This window comes from Malus domestica, chromosome 09 (assembly GCF_042453785.1).
Source record: "Malus domestica chromosome 09, GDT2T_hap1".
Lineage (NCBI taxonomy): Eukaryota > Viridiplantae > Streptophyta > Magnoliopsida > Rosales > Rosaceae > Malus > Malus domestica.
In genome coordinates, this window is record NC_091669.1 from 1852212 (window position 1) to 1868851 (window position 16640).

The following is a 16640-nucleotide window of genomic DNA, read 5'->3' on the forward strand; positions in this document are numbered from 1 at the left end:
CGTGTGTTCCATTTTTACCTTTAGAATTTGTGCGTCCTAACACCTAAGCATGTGACTCTTTTTGTCTGCCGGACGAGGACTCGGTAGGGTCGACTGCACCAAGGTGACTCCTGAACTGCCCATTATTGCTTCAAGAAACTTGAAATTTAAGTTTAGAATTTATTTATTATACATATGTAACGTTAGTGAGTTAGAGAAATAGTTAAATTTTAATTAACCATCAAATGCGCTTTATATTTCACTATTATAAAAAGACAAGAGTTAGAGAAATAGTTGAATTTTAATTAACCATCAAATGCGCATTATATTTCACCATTATAAAAAGACAAGAGTTAGAGAAATAGTTGAATTTTAATTAACCATCAAATGCGCTTTATAATTCACCATTATAAAAAGACAAGAGTTTACAGCTCGTCACATATTCAAACTAACCAAATTTTTAACCGGTAATTTTTTTAGCATTGTTATAACGCTTGTACCTGGATTAAGTATGTTATGGAACATTGCCAATTAGTTTTTAGGGTATACCCGGTATAGTTGCTCACATTCTAACGTCGAAGAGTAATGTTATCAAAATCGCTTATAACAACATTGGCAAAAATATAAAAGCATCTCCAATGGGAATCCTAAATGGAGTTCCTACTACAATATAGTCCTTACATTTAGAGACAAAAGACTACCAATGAGTCATAATAGAAGTCTTCAAAGTATCTCAATATATGAACTCGACGAATACCTTAAAGAAATCCTCAAATGAGAGGACTATATGTATAGACCTAAAGAGTAGGCCTACTGTTAATTTCAAGATGCCTTATCTTTTCGGAATTTTACTCTTTTTGAGAATGCTATACAATAGCTTCTTTTTTTAGTTTTTTGTTTTTTTCTGTAGTTTTTCTCTTCCAAACATAGATATAACTTTTTGGTTTTTATCAACGAACACAATACTCCAACGAAATATTCTCTCAAAGTTATCCAGAAGCTAGAAGACAAAGGTGATGACTATGCACGGTTCTAACTTTCTAACTTTTGTTTGACCAAAGGAAGAAGGGACTCAAGAAAGCAGAATCACAGTCAGCCACGTGTGAGGGCAAAGATCGTGACCGATCTTCATGTAACCTTACGTTACGTTGCCTTCATTCCCTACAGGCTTCAGACCACATCGAAAACAAACGCCAACAGGAGTCCCCGATAATGACATCAATTTATATCGTATTGGTACACCGTTATTCTAGTTTATCCGAATTGAAAAGATTATTTTCAGATCTCTTCCAACAAATTCATAAAGATTACAAATTCAGATATTTGAAATTTGATCAAACGGCTATAAACAATGGTTCACTTTAAAAATTATAATAACATTAACCGTTGGATCAAATTTTAAATGCTCGGATTTGTGGATTTGGTGGAAGGGATCCGGATCCCTTTCCTATCCGAATACCGTCACATTTCGTTACAAAGGGATCCTTTACAGATCCCTTCCACCAAATCCACAAAGACTATAAATTTAGACATTTGAAATTTGATCAAACGACTATAAACAGAGGTTCATTTTAAAAGTTATAATAATTTTAACCGTTAAATAAAATTTCAAAAGTCTGGATTTGTAGCCTTGGTAGAATTGGTGGAAGGGATTTGAAATCCCTTTCCTATCTAAATACCGTCACGTTTCATTACAGTTCTATTTCAATTTTTAACACAATTATTTATTTTACAATTTACCAATGAATTTTAAATTTGAGACATAATCAATTTGTAAATCATTAAATGATAACATCACGTTACGATTGATCAAATTGTACCCGTGGTTCGCGTCCTATTTTATCTACTACAATATATTCGTTTCTCTCTCTCTCTCTCTCTCTCTGTCCCATTGCTTATTAAAGCGGCAAAGCTAACAACTAGTGCTCATACAAAGTTCACTTATTATTTTTGTTATCTCTCTCTCTCTCCACTCTCTTTCTCTCTCTGGATTTTGAGCTGAAAACCAAACAAGCAGCCACAAGCATGAGATCTCCGCAGAGACTGCAATGGAAGTAAGGAACTCTCTGAAACACAACTTCTAGGGTTTTCTGAAATTCCACCCACCTAGTTTTCTAGCTGTATACAAAGTTTGCCATTTTTGCTCCAATTTATATCAACCTTTTTCTTGTTTTATATTCATTTTTATTATATATATAAAGGTAAAATTCAATATATATTTTAATAAAAAGCAATAATATTTGAAATAAATAAACTTTTAAAAAACAAAAAATAACAGTAAAACAGTGAAAAAAGGCAATTGCCACACGCAAGAGGCTAGCTTTATGAAACAAATAATCAGTGGGATAAATATGGAGCTTAAAGATGCAAACTTTGTGCACCCACTTTGTTGCTCTGGGTAAGCAAGTTCCTATGTGTTGCTCAAGTTTTGATCTTTGAGCTCCTCCTCCAATGGGGTTTTGTCGATTTCGGGTAGATTTGTGTTAATTGTCTTGACGCTCCGTTGGCGTAGAAATTGGTGCAAAATTTCGCTTTCATAGGTGATAACGTCTGCTTAGTTTTGGGAAGTTGGTGCGACTTGTTTGGTTGTTTTGTTGGTGATTTTCCCGGAAAGTGAAAGGGAAATGTGGGTGGAAATTTGAGTGAGGAGTGAGGAAGGAAAAATAGTCACTCACCTGTGAAGTAAAGTAAGGTAAGACTGCGTACGATAGACGACATCTCCGATCCTCGCAAAGCAGGAGCCTTGTTGGCTTGGGGTCACCTGAGAAAATGCCGGAAGGGCGGAGGAGGAGGGGAGGGATCCAGTTTAGCAAACTGTACTCGTTTTCGTGTTTCCGCTCTCCTCTCCCTGAAAGTCATCCCCAAATCGGTGAAAGAGGGTACTCGAGGGTGGTGCATTGCAATGATCCGGATCATCTGGAGGCACTTGAGTTGAGATACAGGGGAAATTATGTTTCGACTACCAAGTACACGGCGGCGAACTTCATTCCGAAGTCTTTGTTTGAGCAGTTTAGGAGGGTTGCAAATATATATTTTCTTGTTGTAGCTTGTGTTTCGTTCAGTCCGTTGGCCCCCTTTAGAGCTGTTAGTGTAGCTGTGCCGTTGATAGTGGTGATCGGAGCTACTATGGCTAAGGAAGCCGTTGAAGATTGGCGGCGAAGAAAGCAGGTAAACATTTTTGCGGTATTGGTATTACTAGTTATTTGAAGTTGTATAGTCAATGTTTGAATAAGGGCTCGTTTAGGAACTGCTTTTAAATGACTGAAAGCGCTTTTACAGATTATCTGTAAAGAACGTAGAGTGTAGTTGCATTTGAATTGTGCTATAGCTTAAGCTTGTCCATTAACGATATGCAGGGAAGGTTTAGAATATGTAGTCATTTTGGTTGTTGTAGGAGCAATGCTTTTAGGAAGTAGCTCGAAATTAATATTTTGGTTGTTTTTTTTAATTTGTTTCTCCTAATTGAATTGGCTATAAATTCGAGACTGTTTCAGGATATTGAGGCAAACAGTCGAAAGGTTAGAGTTTATGGTAGGAATTGTACATTCTACAAGACCAGATGGAAGAAACTCCGGGTTGGTGATGTTGTGAAGGTGCACAAGGATGAGTACTTTCCTGCGGATCTGCTTTTGCTTTCGTCAAGCTATGAGGATGGGATTTGCTATGTTGATACCATGAACCTTGATGGAGAAACTAATTTAAAATTGAAGCATGCATTGGAGGTGACATCCCATCTTCAAGATGAAGATTCCTTGGAAAAATTTAAAGCGGTGATCAAGTGTGAGGACCCAAATGAAAATCTGTATTCATTTGTTGGGACATTGGTCTATGATGGAAAGCCTTACTCACTTTCCTTACAACAGATGCTCTTAAGAGATTCTAAGCTGAAAAACACTGAATATGTCTATGGTGTCGTCGTCTTTACTGGTCATGACACAAAAGTGATGCAGAATGCAACAGATCCTCCTTCAAAGAGAAGTAAAATCGAGAGGAAAATGGATAAGATAATCTACGTTCTTTTCAGTTCTCTGGTCGTGATAGCCTTTACTGGATCTCTCTTTTTTGGAATCAACACTAGATGGGATATAAGTGGTGGAAATATAAGAAGGTGGTATCTTCGTCCAGATCATTCAACCGTGTTTTATGACCCCAAAAGACCAGCACTTGCGGCTTTTTTCCATTTCTTGACAGCGCTTATGTTGTATGGATATTTAATACCAATATCTTTATATGTATCCATTGAGATTGTGAAGGTATTACAGAGTATTTTCATTAACCAAGACCGGGATATGTATTATGAGGAAATGGATAGGGCGGCTCATGCACGCACGTCTAACCTGAATGAGGAACTTGGCCAGGTTGATATGATACTTTCTGACAAAACAGGTACACTGACATGTAATTCCATGGAGTTCATTAAATGTTCGATAGCAGGCACTGCTTATGGCCATGGTGTGACAGAAGTGGAGAGGGCGCTGGCAAACAGAAAGGACGGAATCGATGGACTGCCTGAAACTGGTGATATATTAGATCATGCTAGTTATAATGTTGACTCTGGAAAGTCAATAAAGGGTTTCAACTTTAGAGACGTACGCATCATGAATGGGCAGTGGGTCAATGAACCTCATTCGGATATCATACAGAAATTCCTTCGGGTTTTAGCAATCTGTCATACAGCCATCCCAGTTGTGGATAAAGCATCAGGAGAAATAACCTATGAAGCTGAGTCACCAGATGAAGCAGCTTTTGTCATAGCTGCCAGGGAGCTTGGGTCTGAGTTTTTTGAAAGGACACAAACAAGCATATCATTGCATGAGTTGGATTCTGAAAGTGGGAGAAAGGTTGATAGGTGAGTTCCATTCATACTTTGACCTGTTTATTTTTACACTCAGTCTCCTTATATTGTTTACGTGGCTGGGAAGCCATAACGGTTACTGTTAATAGCTTCTGACACATATATTTATCCCAGGGAATATGAGCTTCTTCACGTCTTGGAGTTCAGCAGTTCTCGCAAAAGAATGTCAGTAATTGTAAGGAGTCCGGAAAATAAATTACTGCTCCTTTGCAAGGGTGCAGACAGGTTAGACTCTTGAGTGGTCATGCTTAAGGTCCATGTTTGAAGGTGCAAGTTGGGTTTTTGTAATTCCATGATTTTCATTTATCTGTACATATTCAGTGCAATTTTGGAAAGGCTTGCAAAAGATGGGTGGCAGTTTGAGGATCAGACCAAGGAGCACATTCATAGATATGCTGAAGCAGGTTTACGAACCTTGGTGATTGCATGCCGTGAGCTTGGTGTAGAAGAATTTGAAATATGGGAAAAGGAGTTTGTGAAGGCCAAAGCTTCTGTCACCGAAAGTCGAGATGTACTGGTGGACGGAGTTGCTGACAAGATTGAAAGGGACTTATTTCTACTTGGTGTGACAGCTGTTGAAGACAAACTGCAAACGGGGGTGAGTATTGAATTTTGATGGTTTTTTGTCATAAGTCCTTTCACTTGAATTAGGTTACTGGGGATTATTGTTATTTCGTCCTCCCTTGAATTTGGAGACTTGTACAGTTTGATAATTATGTGAAATGGAAGTTCACATCAAGAAACAAAAAACTAGAGCCCAATTTTTATTGAGAAGGGTTTGTTTGTGTTCATGGAAAATTAATTCCGTACAGATATTGTTCTCGGGATGCAGGTTCCTGAATGTATTAGGAAGCTTGCCCAAGCTGGGATTAAGATATGGGTATTGACGGGGGATAAAATGGAAACTGCAGTTAACATTGGGTATGCTAGCAGTTTTTGTGCTTTGATTTTATTTTTCTAATACTTCAATTTTTACACTTGGATTATATTTTTCTGCAAGTTACAGATTACAAGTATTGTAAATTTTACAGGTATGCTTGCAGTCTACTTAGACAAGATATGAAACGGATTGTCATCAGTCTCGATTCGCCTGACATAAATGCTTTGGAGAAACAAGGGGATAAAGAGGCAGTTGAAAAGGTAGAGAATCCTAAAGAAAAAAACCAAGATTGTTTTTTCCTTGCTTTTTTCTTTTTGTGTGATGTAATTTCTGAAACCTTGATTTTTTTAAGGCTTCTCTTGCAAGCATAAGGAAGCAAATTAGAGAAGGTATTTCGCAAATTAATGAAGCTAAAGAAAGTTCGAACCAAGCTAAATCGTTTGGCTTGATAATTGATGGGAAGTCCTTGGAATTTTGTCTCAAGAAGGATGTCGAAAAATCGTTCTTGGAGCTTGCAATTACTTGTGCTTCTGTTATATGCTGCCGCTCTACGCCCAAACAGAAAGCTCTTGTAAGTATCTCAATCATGCTCATGAGCATATCCATTCAAAAAATCTAAAGTTATTCGTAAGGCCAGTTGCTGACATCAAATAATCTGATAGAACTACGAAATATGTGCAGGTTACGCGATTGGTAAAACTCGGAACAGGTAAAATAACACTGTCTGTTGGTGACGGTGCAAATGACGTTGGCATGCTTCAAGAAGCTGATATTGGAGTTGGCATTAGTGGTGTTGAAGGGATGCAGGTAATTTTATTTTCTCTTTGTGATGATCTGATTATTACGGGGTTTTTACGAATTTCAAGATACAAACTCGGAATTACCAAATCAGTGTACTTTTGAAAGTGAGAATAGAGCATGCATTTGTCTACAACACTATTTACCAGCAATTGTTTGTTTTCGGTGATCGACTCCTCTCAGACATATAACTTGCATATTTTATACTTAAGACTCTTCTGATTCCATTTAATTCGTGAATGCAGGCGGTGATGGCAAGTGATTTTGCAATAGCTCAATTTCGTTTTCTGGAGCGTCTCTTGCTTGTTCATGGGCACTGGTGTTATAGGCGCATATCAATGATGGTAAAATATCTCCTCTAATTGTCACAAAAAAAAAATTTGAAAAAGAAAGAGAGCAAGAGATTTCATACCCAGTTGACATTTGGTTGATGCAGATATGCTACTTCTTCTACAAGAACCTTACATTTGGGTTTACTCTGTTTTGGTTTGAGGCCCATGCTTCTTTCTCTGGTCAACCTGCTTACAACGATTGGTACATGTCATTCTACAATGTCTTCTTCACATCGCTTCCCGTAATTGCTCTTGGCGTTTTTGATCAGGATGTTTCAGCACGGCTATGCCTCAAGGTATACAATTTATCTCTCTTGTAGAGCTTATATAGGATATTCAGGGTGAGTGGTAATTGACTACAAAATCCCGATATACACTCCATGTTACTGCTATGATGTTCAATTGGTAAACATCAACTCTAGTAGCATGTGCTTTAATCGATCAGCAAGAACCAAAAGGCATATACTTATCTTCATGGCTCGTCACAATTCTTATTTATTTCCGTCTTTTTGGAATGGATTTTTACCGATCATGCTCTTGTTCTGTTGACAGTATCCCTCTTTATATCTAGAGGGAGTGGAGAATATCCTCTTCAGTTGGACCCGGATACTTGGTTGGATGCTTAACGGTGTTTTGAGCTCCATAATTATCTTCTTCTTCACCACCAACTCCATGATTGGCCAAGCACTCCAAACAGACGGTAAAGTAGTAGACTATGAAGTCCTCGGGGTCACAATGTACTCGTGTGTAGTTTGGGTTGTCAATTGCCAAATGGCACTCTCCATCAACTACTTCACTTGGATCCAGCACTTCTTCATCTGGGGCAGTATCGCCTTCTGGTATGTATTCTTAGTGATCTACGGCTCTGTCTCACCGAGTGTATCCACAACCGCACACAAAGTTCTAGTTGAAGCCTGTGCTCCCAGTCCTCTGTATTGGATGGTCACCCTTCTCGTTACCATGTGCACTTTGATGCCATATTTCTCGTACAGGGCTTTCCAGACACGGTTCAAACCAATGTGTCACGATGTAATACAACAGAAACGATTAAATGGCTCAGACAAGGAGACTTCCGGCGAATTGCCTCTGAGAGTCAGTAGCAAACTGCAGCACCTGAAGCATAGATTGAGGGAAAGAGAGCTGTGAAGCGCGGTCCCGGTATCGGACTTGTGTATGTGTAATCAGGGGATGGTTTGGTTTTGTGAATATGTTGTAGATTCAGGACTTTGTAGGTTTTAGCCGTGTAAAGCTGATATGTATATCATCAAATTATCAAACAAAAAGGAAAATCCCAGTGTGGCAAAAGCTTAAAGTGAGTGGAATCAAAATTAAGAGTTGAATTTCAATTACGGAGTATATAAAAGTAACGGGCGACGTAAAATAAGAAATTCAATTTATGACTCCTAATTATGGGAGAAATAAACCTTTCAACTTATAATGCATTTTAATAATCAAACTGGTTTTCATTATGATTCAGATGAATTAGTAACAACATATGGAACCAGTGTCATTTATACTTCGATTTTCATGACGATTCAAATTTCAACTCCTGGTCGATTCAATTTCTTCAATTTCGGTTGTGAATTACTAAACATGTCAAAATGTCTTTCTAGACTGTTTTTAGCTACAACATTTTGCACGATGAACATGAGGAGCTTTATCATCATGCTACAACGAGTGAAAGCGGAACGATTTTTCGATATTAAGATAAAAGGGAACGATCTTCGTTTCAGGCATCAATCAATCACATGCCACTCTGTCATTGTCTGATTTTTGGTTAGAACTTTGAACATCGCCACCGGCGCCATAGTTGCAGCCATTAAAAGTAGATTAAAGCCAGCAATCGCAGCCTATGGATTGGAATGTTGCAATATGAATTAATAACTAATAATACCATAATTAAAATGACAGCCGTTATGCACATAGAAATATTTGATATAAATGCATGGTGATTACTGCAAATCTTATCCCACTAATTTAACCACCCACTAGTTTGTTTTGTAGATCAGCATCAACAGTAAGAAGAGAAGAGATTCTCGGATTTCTTCCACCAAGGTCATTGAATCAAGTGATTCGGGTATTTGAAATTTTATCCAACGGCCCATTTGTTTTGATCCCTTAAAAGCTATAATAAATTTTGGCCGTTTGATGAAATTTCAAATGCCCGAATCACTTGATCCAGTGGCCTTGATAGAAGATCCGAAGAGGATCACTTCTCCATTAAGAAATAAAGATATTGATTAAGCAAAGGTAAAAGTTTAATCCACGTGGGTAAATTACATTATATACTAATTTAAGGATTAACAATAATCCCTGCTTAAGCCATTAGGAATAGCCTAGTGGTGAGGGTGTGGGTAAGGGGTGGGGTAGTTCTAGGTCCCAGGTTCGAAACCTGGTGTGTGTGTTTGTGTTTGTATTTGTGTGGGTGGTGGAGGGTAACCAAAAAATAAAAAAAAAAATAAAAAATCCCTGCTTTTTTTTTGGAAACTTATTCAGAAGCCCCAAAGTGCTAGTCTGGAAAGAGGAGAAGTCAATGTGCTTTTGCTGTTGCCATGTACTTTTTAAATAATCACGTTTCACGAACTGAACACAATCTCTTTTTTCTATACATTTTTGGCAAATGGGTTGTTGCGGCCGCACTGGGAGGATCTTTCCAAAACTTTATTTTAACCGATTTTAAGATTATTTTGGAGGCCTCATGGGTAGCTGCGTTTTTTCCTTAAAAGACCGAGGAGACTTTGACATTCAAAGCGTTTTTCATGCGTGCCTAGAAGCAAATACAATATTTACATATCACTTACTACTACGGTTTAGTATTATTCATTTTCACTTGTAAATGACAATCATAACATATACATCAATTTGAAGCGCACATATGAAAACTTTGTTACGACTTCTTCTTCTTTAAATTTTCAAAATAATAAGACTCGATGGATTTTTCGCCACGTAATATTTCATTTGTATAATACTTGCTCGAACCGAATGAAGGTGTCATATAATGGCAAAGGATCTTTGTGATCGGTGTGTATAAGCCCTTCACACACCACAAACGTATGCACAAACGTATTTATAAATAATATATAGTGTGCTGACGTATGTATGTACGTATGTTTGGGATGCTTAATTAATTGAATTGATAAAAAATTACTTAATTAAAAAAATAATTTATACATAAACACTCAAAAGTCCAACTGCTGGTTGGCATTTTCGTCCTATACATACATATATATAGGAAGCGCATTTAAGAGAAGGGATTCATATTTTTCAAAAAAAATGAGAATCCCTTCATTTAAAGATCTATATATATATATATATTATTCATCACGTAACTCGCACTTGGCATGTATTTGTGACTTCTTGTGCTTCAAGGGAAACAAGCTTAACTGTCCCATTAATTAATTGGCTTCTCTGTCAATTATCTACGGCCACGCTGTTTTTCCTTCTAGAAGCCCACGTGCCCCCAAGAGGGTTGCATCGGAGATTCGTATTTCAGATTCTAGGACATCAAAATAAGTGAATTACCACTGCCTAAATTGAGGATAAGATATTCAAATTTGAGTGTATAAAAAGAAGAGAAATGTTAAAGAAATTTTTTCGAAGTGAAATTCTCAATACCCTCTCTGCCACTTTTTGGCATAAGTTTCGTATTGTCATCACAAAAATTCATGTTAAACCGTGAATTACAGAGAATTCACGTAGAGTTTTACTTTGAGAGAATTTTCTTTAAATATTTATACATTTCTATTCAAAGTACAAAAAAAAAAAAAAAGTCAAAACACAATCTCAAGTTAAACGAAAATTTTACAAACATCTCATGAAAATTTATTTGATTAATTTTTTTTTTGTGCGATTAAAAGTAAAATTAAATTCTCATGAAAAATATCAAGTTTGTAATAAGTTTACCTATTTCTTTTTGAGAATCTTAATGAAACACTCATAGTACTGTTTACTTTTAACGTTAAAGACATTTTTACCTTGAAAAGTCACTCCTGATACTATTTATTTATACATTTATTTTATCTTTTTGGTTTAAAACTAGAGTTTTTGAAAACTTTTCGTTAGCTTTTTTTTTTTTTTTTTTTCGGTTAAGGACTGGTTTGGTATTGCTGTGCTTTGAAAAAAAACTGCTTCTGCTGTGCTGTGAGAATAAGCTCATTTTTGCTGCTTCACGTTTTCAACTTTTTTTCACCCAAAACTGTGAAAATAAATTGTTTTTAAGTGTTTAACAAACACCTTTTTGAGCTTAGTTTTTTTTTATACTCACTTTTTATAAAAACACCTTAGTATCAAACCATTACTAAGCATCATGAATCACCAACCTAAGTACTGATTTGGTACTGATGTGCTTTTATAAAAAGTGGATATAAAAAAAAGCTGAGCTCAAAAAGGTGTTTGGTACACACTTAAAAACAACTTATTTTCACAGTTTTGGATGAAAAAAAAGCTGAAAATGTGAAGCAGCAAAAATGAGCTTATTCTCACAGCGCAGCAGAAACAATTTTTTTTTCAAAGCACAGCAATACCAAACCAGTCCTTAACCGAAAAAAAAAAAAAAAAGCTAACTAAAAGTTTTCAAAAACTCTAGTTTTAAACCAAAAAGATAAAATAAATGTATAAATAAATAGTATCAGGAGTGACTTTTCAAGGTAAAAATGTCTTTAACGTTAAAAATAAACAGTACTATGAGTGTTTCATTAAGATTCTAAAAAAGAAATAGGTAAACTTAGTACAAACTAATTGTGATGATTTCTTTCCATTTGTCTCTTTATGTGTACGGATGCTGTGCCTTTTGATGCTCCATCTTGCCACCGCGTGTCTGAACGCGGACACTTGCAGGAGGCACACATGCTGATGTGGATACAATTAAGAACGTAGTGTGTACATAAGGAAAGTTAACCAAAGTATCTCCCGCCTTTTAACTCAACACGCTCTCAACTCATCGCCAAGACGCAATAAATAGGAAAAACACAATACTGAAAGCAGCCGAAAGTGTCAATCACATATCACCGTCACACACTTACGTGATATATTATTTTACATGTTGCAATACAAATAAATAATTAATATGTATATTTTTTAGGTTTAAACTTTCAATACATAAAAAAAGCCTACACATGTTAGATTTTTGAGGTTTTTTAACTTTAATCCTTAAGAAGATAGAAATTTAAAATAAATATGGTGTTAGGTTACATATTAATTATAATCCCTTGATGTGTCCTTAATTCAAAATAATTAATGTGCATTTTATTTAATGTTTCCCATTCAATATTTAAATTTATTAATAACAAATTTTAATTTATTTTTTTACCAAAAAAAGAGTTTTTTAATTTATTAATTTAATTTAACATTCTTCAAACTTGAAAAACTCAATTAATGTACCTAAATGTGTGTACCAAAATGTGTGTACATATATATATATATATATATTATTGAATTAATGTATTTAAATATTAGTATCGAAATATATGCACCGAAATGTATTATATTAAATTAATGTACCTAAATGTGTGTAACGAAATGTATACACCGAAATATTAGTACCGAAATGTATCATATTGAATTAATGTGCCTAAATGTTTGTATCGTAATGTACGTACCGAAATGTGTGTACCTAAATATATTATAATGAATTTAATGTACCTAAATGAAGAAGACAAGGTACATCAAAATATATTGTATAACAAAAATTAGTTTATCTAAATGTTTATAACAAAATATATTACGATAAATGAAATGAAAATGAAAATTATAATAAAACAAAATTAATACATTAAAAATTAGGAAGAAAAAAGAAATAATAAAAAAATCAAACTATAATTAATAAATGAGGTTACTAATGTATTAAGGGACTAAAATTAAATTTTGATCATACTCATAATTTTAATCTAAAAGTCATATTTGCTAAGAATTAAAATGAAATTTTCTATTAATTTTTTGCATCTTATGATTTGTTACGAAGATGAGTTTACTAAAGGGAATTGTTACTAGCAATCCAAAAATTTCATTATACACTACAAACTTTTTATATTAGGAAAGAAAAATACACTGGTAATGAGTGTAGAATGAAACTTTTAGAGTGCCAATAACACTTCTCTTACTAAAAGCAAAACTATTTTTATTAGCAGAATCGCTAGTACACGTAGATTTTATTATTGCGAATAGAATGGATGGAACATGATATGATGACATTTACGCTGAAAAACTTATCTTCGAAGCTTCCACCAATTATATCACACCATTAATTAATAATTAAGTATGGCAAACTTGCTTTTTTTATCTTCCAACTTAACACGGTCCTATATAAAAGCATAGAGCCATGGAGGGAAACCCAATCGCCACAACCACTAATCCTCAAACACACCAAAAACGTCCAGAAACAAAATCCTACGAGGAGAAAATATGCAAAACGATGACGATTTCGAACAGGGATTCGTCTCTCCCAGCTTCAACAGCTACTCCACCGACAAACTAGCGGATGTCGCCGCCAAGGTCTGTCGGGAATTCGACCACCTCAATTTGCTCGAAGATTCGGAGTCCGATCAGTTGGGGGACCATAAAAACGACAATGAATCCGCCGCCGACGAGGAGGAGGAGGAGTTCGAATTCGTGTCGTTTCAGAAATCCGCCGACCAGGTTTTCTTCGACGAACACCAGATCGGCCCCGTTTTCCCCGTATTTAACCGCGACCTCCTGTCGGATAAAAGTCAACGCGATCTCCTCGCCGGCGGTCGGGATGGTAAAAAGGTGGAGGAGGACGATGATGGTCTGCCGTCGTCGTCGTCATCCGACGTGGACGAGCTGGACGAGGTCCCACCGGGGAATTACTGCGTGTGGATGTCGAAAGCCGCGTCGGGAGAAGCGCGTGGGAAGTGCAAGAAGAGCAAATCCACGGGAACTTCGTCGTCAAGGAGGTGGAGCCTCCGGGATTTGCTGCGGCGGAGCAACAGCGAAGGCGGCAAGGAGTTGGTTTTCTTGACGCCTTTGTCGTCCAGCTCCAAAAAAGTAGAAGACAACAAGGAACCCAAAAAGAGCTCCCGGTCGGCGTCTGGGTCTGATGTGCCCAGGAAAAAGCCCAGTAAAGGTCCAAACGCGGTGTCGATGGCTCACGAGGCGTTCTATGTGAGGAACAAGACGGTGGCGAAGGACGGGTACAATAAGCGGCGGTCGTATCTTCCGTACAGGCAGGACCTGGTGGGGTTCTTTGCTAGTGTGAACGCCATGGGCAAAAGCTTTCCCCCTGCTCTCTGAAAATCTAATAGGAATTTAACTATTATTTAACTAAATTTTGTTTTTGTTCAAGCAAATCCTAGTTAGTTTGAGGGTTATGCCTAATTATTTACACAATTTTTCGATTTAATTTTGTATACAGGTTGATTAGTGCACCGAAAAAGTGTGTATGAGTTTCAGATTAAAAAACCTATGACGCATGATTTGAACGATTGTTAATTGCTGATGTATATATCGACGTTTGTTCTTTTATTTTCTCGTATAAGACGTCATCTTTTTAGAGTGCCTAGTTCAGAAGTCAATTTAATTAGGTTTCATATCATTTTCCTCCAAATAATGTTGATGTCCATGTCAATTTAATTAGGTTTCATATCATTTTCTTCCAAAATACTTTCACACGAGTGTTAAATTACCAAAAAATATATGGTTCTTCAGAGAATAATTTACATTGCACAAGTCCCGTCTATATTTTTGTTTTTTTGTTGAACCATACGAGTTATTTTCGTCCATCTGTTCATGAAGAGATTTTTCAATGTGACTGGTACACGGTATGGTACATCACGTGCCATTATTCAAATAGTGAGATATGTGTGTTAAAAAGTTAATAACTTAAAAAATAAAATTTCTCACCACTTGTATAAAAACACATAATGTACCACTTATATTCCGATTACAATGAAAAATTTCTCCTGTTCAAGTGACGGATCTTTCCGGTTTTTTAATTTTAAAAAATAGAAAAGAGCAAATTTGTCCAACTACGCTGCTGTTATTTTCCAATTGCACCACTTTTTTGCCCAAAATTTGGAAAATACGAGAAAGTAAAAGTACGAATCGTTCAGACTCAAATCCTGGAAATTCTGTGGCAGTGGGAACAGATGGAGGTTGATACATTCTGATCAGTCCAAATCTGCCAGGTGCTGAGCTCAAACTGAAAGCCGCCTTATGCCTGCCTCCTTCACATAAAGAAAAATTTCAGTGTGTACTCGAAAACACAATTCGACACAAATATCATAATACAATTGATAGAAAATTTTATTTTGTAAGTTTTTAACTAACTGTATTACATTAGGTATGATGAACCGTGTTCTTATCACACTGAAAAATCTCTCATCATGTGAATCATCGTCAATAATTGTTGAGATCATCATAATTACCAAGATTAAATGGTTGGTAGTGTTTGGCTTCATATCAAAGTGGGTGTCTCCATCGAGCGTTGAGTGAGGGAAAAGTGAAGCGACTATCTCACAAATTTTTTTATTTTTTATTTTATTTTTGAGTCATCGATATTATTTACACTAAGGAAATGAGGTAGGTTTAACCTTATAATGGACTAATATGGTTCAAATTCGTCTTTGACAAAAATCGAACCTAAAATCTCTCACTTAGATTTTAGTCCTTGATTATCTTTTCTTTTATATAAAAATTTCGGTAGAGCTGCTTTATTAAGACACCTCTTATATTAAGTGAAATCAATGCATATTGAATAGACGGAACTAAAACACAAGCACATACTTACTTTTATGTATTATACAAATGATGTGATGGAAATTTTCATATTCAAGTTCTTCTCCTTCGTGAATCACTAGTTGCCAATCATCTTAAAATTCAATAATTTTTTAAAATGGCTGAAAGTTTTTTTTGGTAAATTATTTTTGAGTTTTAAAGCACTTGAAGTGTTTCATGCAATAAGCACTAGTTAAAAGCTTCTTGTAAAAAACACTTCAAATTTTTTTTTTCCAGGTTTCACATGCTTTCTTAATAAAAATTGATCCCAACAAAATATAAAAAAAAACGCTTATGTCATTTAAAAATAAAACTTCCAAACAAGCTTTCAAAATATCCTTCAATAAACCAAAACATGGACTCCTTTCAATGTGAATTGCTAGATGGGTAGTTAGATTTGAACATAGAGGACATAAAGAAGAAAAAACTAATGTGAGTACAAAAATAGTTGGGACTGGATCGAGCTGGCTTTATTTTAGAAACTTCGGAGTACCAAATAATAAAGTATTATTTTGTGATCGATCCGAGGAAAGAAATCAGGATCATGCCTTGATAGAGGCGTGGTAATTGTGTAGCGTTTCACAAAATATTTAGGGTAAAGCATAAAAAATTATCTCAACTATTAGTGTCACGACACTTTCATACCTCATCTTTTAAAATTGACAATGTTATATCTTGTCTTTAGAATTTGGTCAAATGTTATACATTCCGTTAGCCTGACCATTAATTTGTCAGTTAAATGCTGACATGATTTGATCCAGACCTCATTTTCTATTAAAAATTTAATAAAATATTAAAAAATAAATAAATAATCATTTAATATTTTTAAAATATTAAAATAATAAAGAAAAGTAACAAAAAAAACAAAAAACAAAAACAAAAACAAAAAAACAAAAAACAAAACAAAACAAAAAAACAAAACATGTTCGTCCGTTCCACCCCCTCCCCCCTCCCCCCTTCCCTCTCTCCCCATCTTCATCTTCTTCCCTGCTTAATCTTCAACCAAAAAAATAAAAATTTTGAAAACCCATCAACCCCAAACCCCCCCCCCCCTCGCGGGAAGAAG

At 35.7% G+C, this 16640-nt stretch overlaps 2 protein-coding genes across 2 annotated transcripts; both read left to right on the top strand.

The window, feature by feature from the left end:
• The first annotated feature begins 1858 nt into the window (after window positions 1-1858).
• Window positions 1859-8190, top strand: LOC103442250 (probable phospholipid-transporting ATPase 8). Its single transcript, XM_008381023.4, has 11 exons — window positions 1859-3147; window positions 3474-4828; window positions 4949-5059; window positions 5156-5432; window positions 5667-5755; window positions 5866-5974; window positions 6067-6285; window positions 6396-6521; window positions 6758-6856; window positions 6949-7140; window positions 7397-8190. Exons 1-11 carry the CDS (start codon window positions 2749-2751, stop codon window positions 7988-7990), a joined length of 3570 nt encoding a protein of 1189 aa, XP_008379245.2. The 5' UTR covers window positions 1859-2748; the 3' UTR covers window positions 7991-8190.
• A 4876-nt stretch (window positions 8191-13066) lies between these two features.
• On the top strand, window positions 13067-14290 carry LOC103442251 (uncharacterized). The gene has a single exon (XM_008381024.4). It carries the CDS (start codon window positions 13244-13246, stop codon window positions 14090-14092), a length of 849 nt encoding a protein of 282 aa, XP_008379246.3. The 5' UTR covers window positions 13067-13243; the 3' UTR covers window positions 14093-14290.
• The last annotated feature ends 2350 nt before the right edge of the window (window positions 14291-16640 follow it).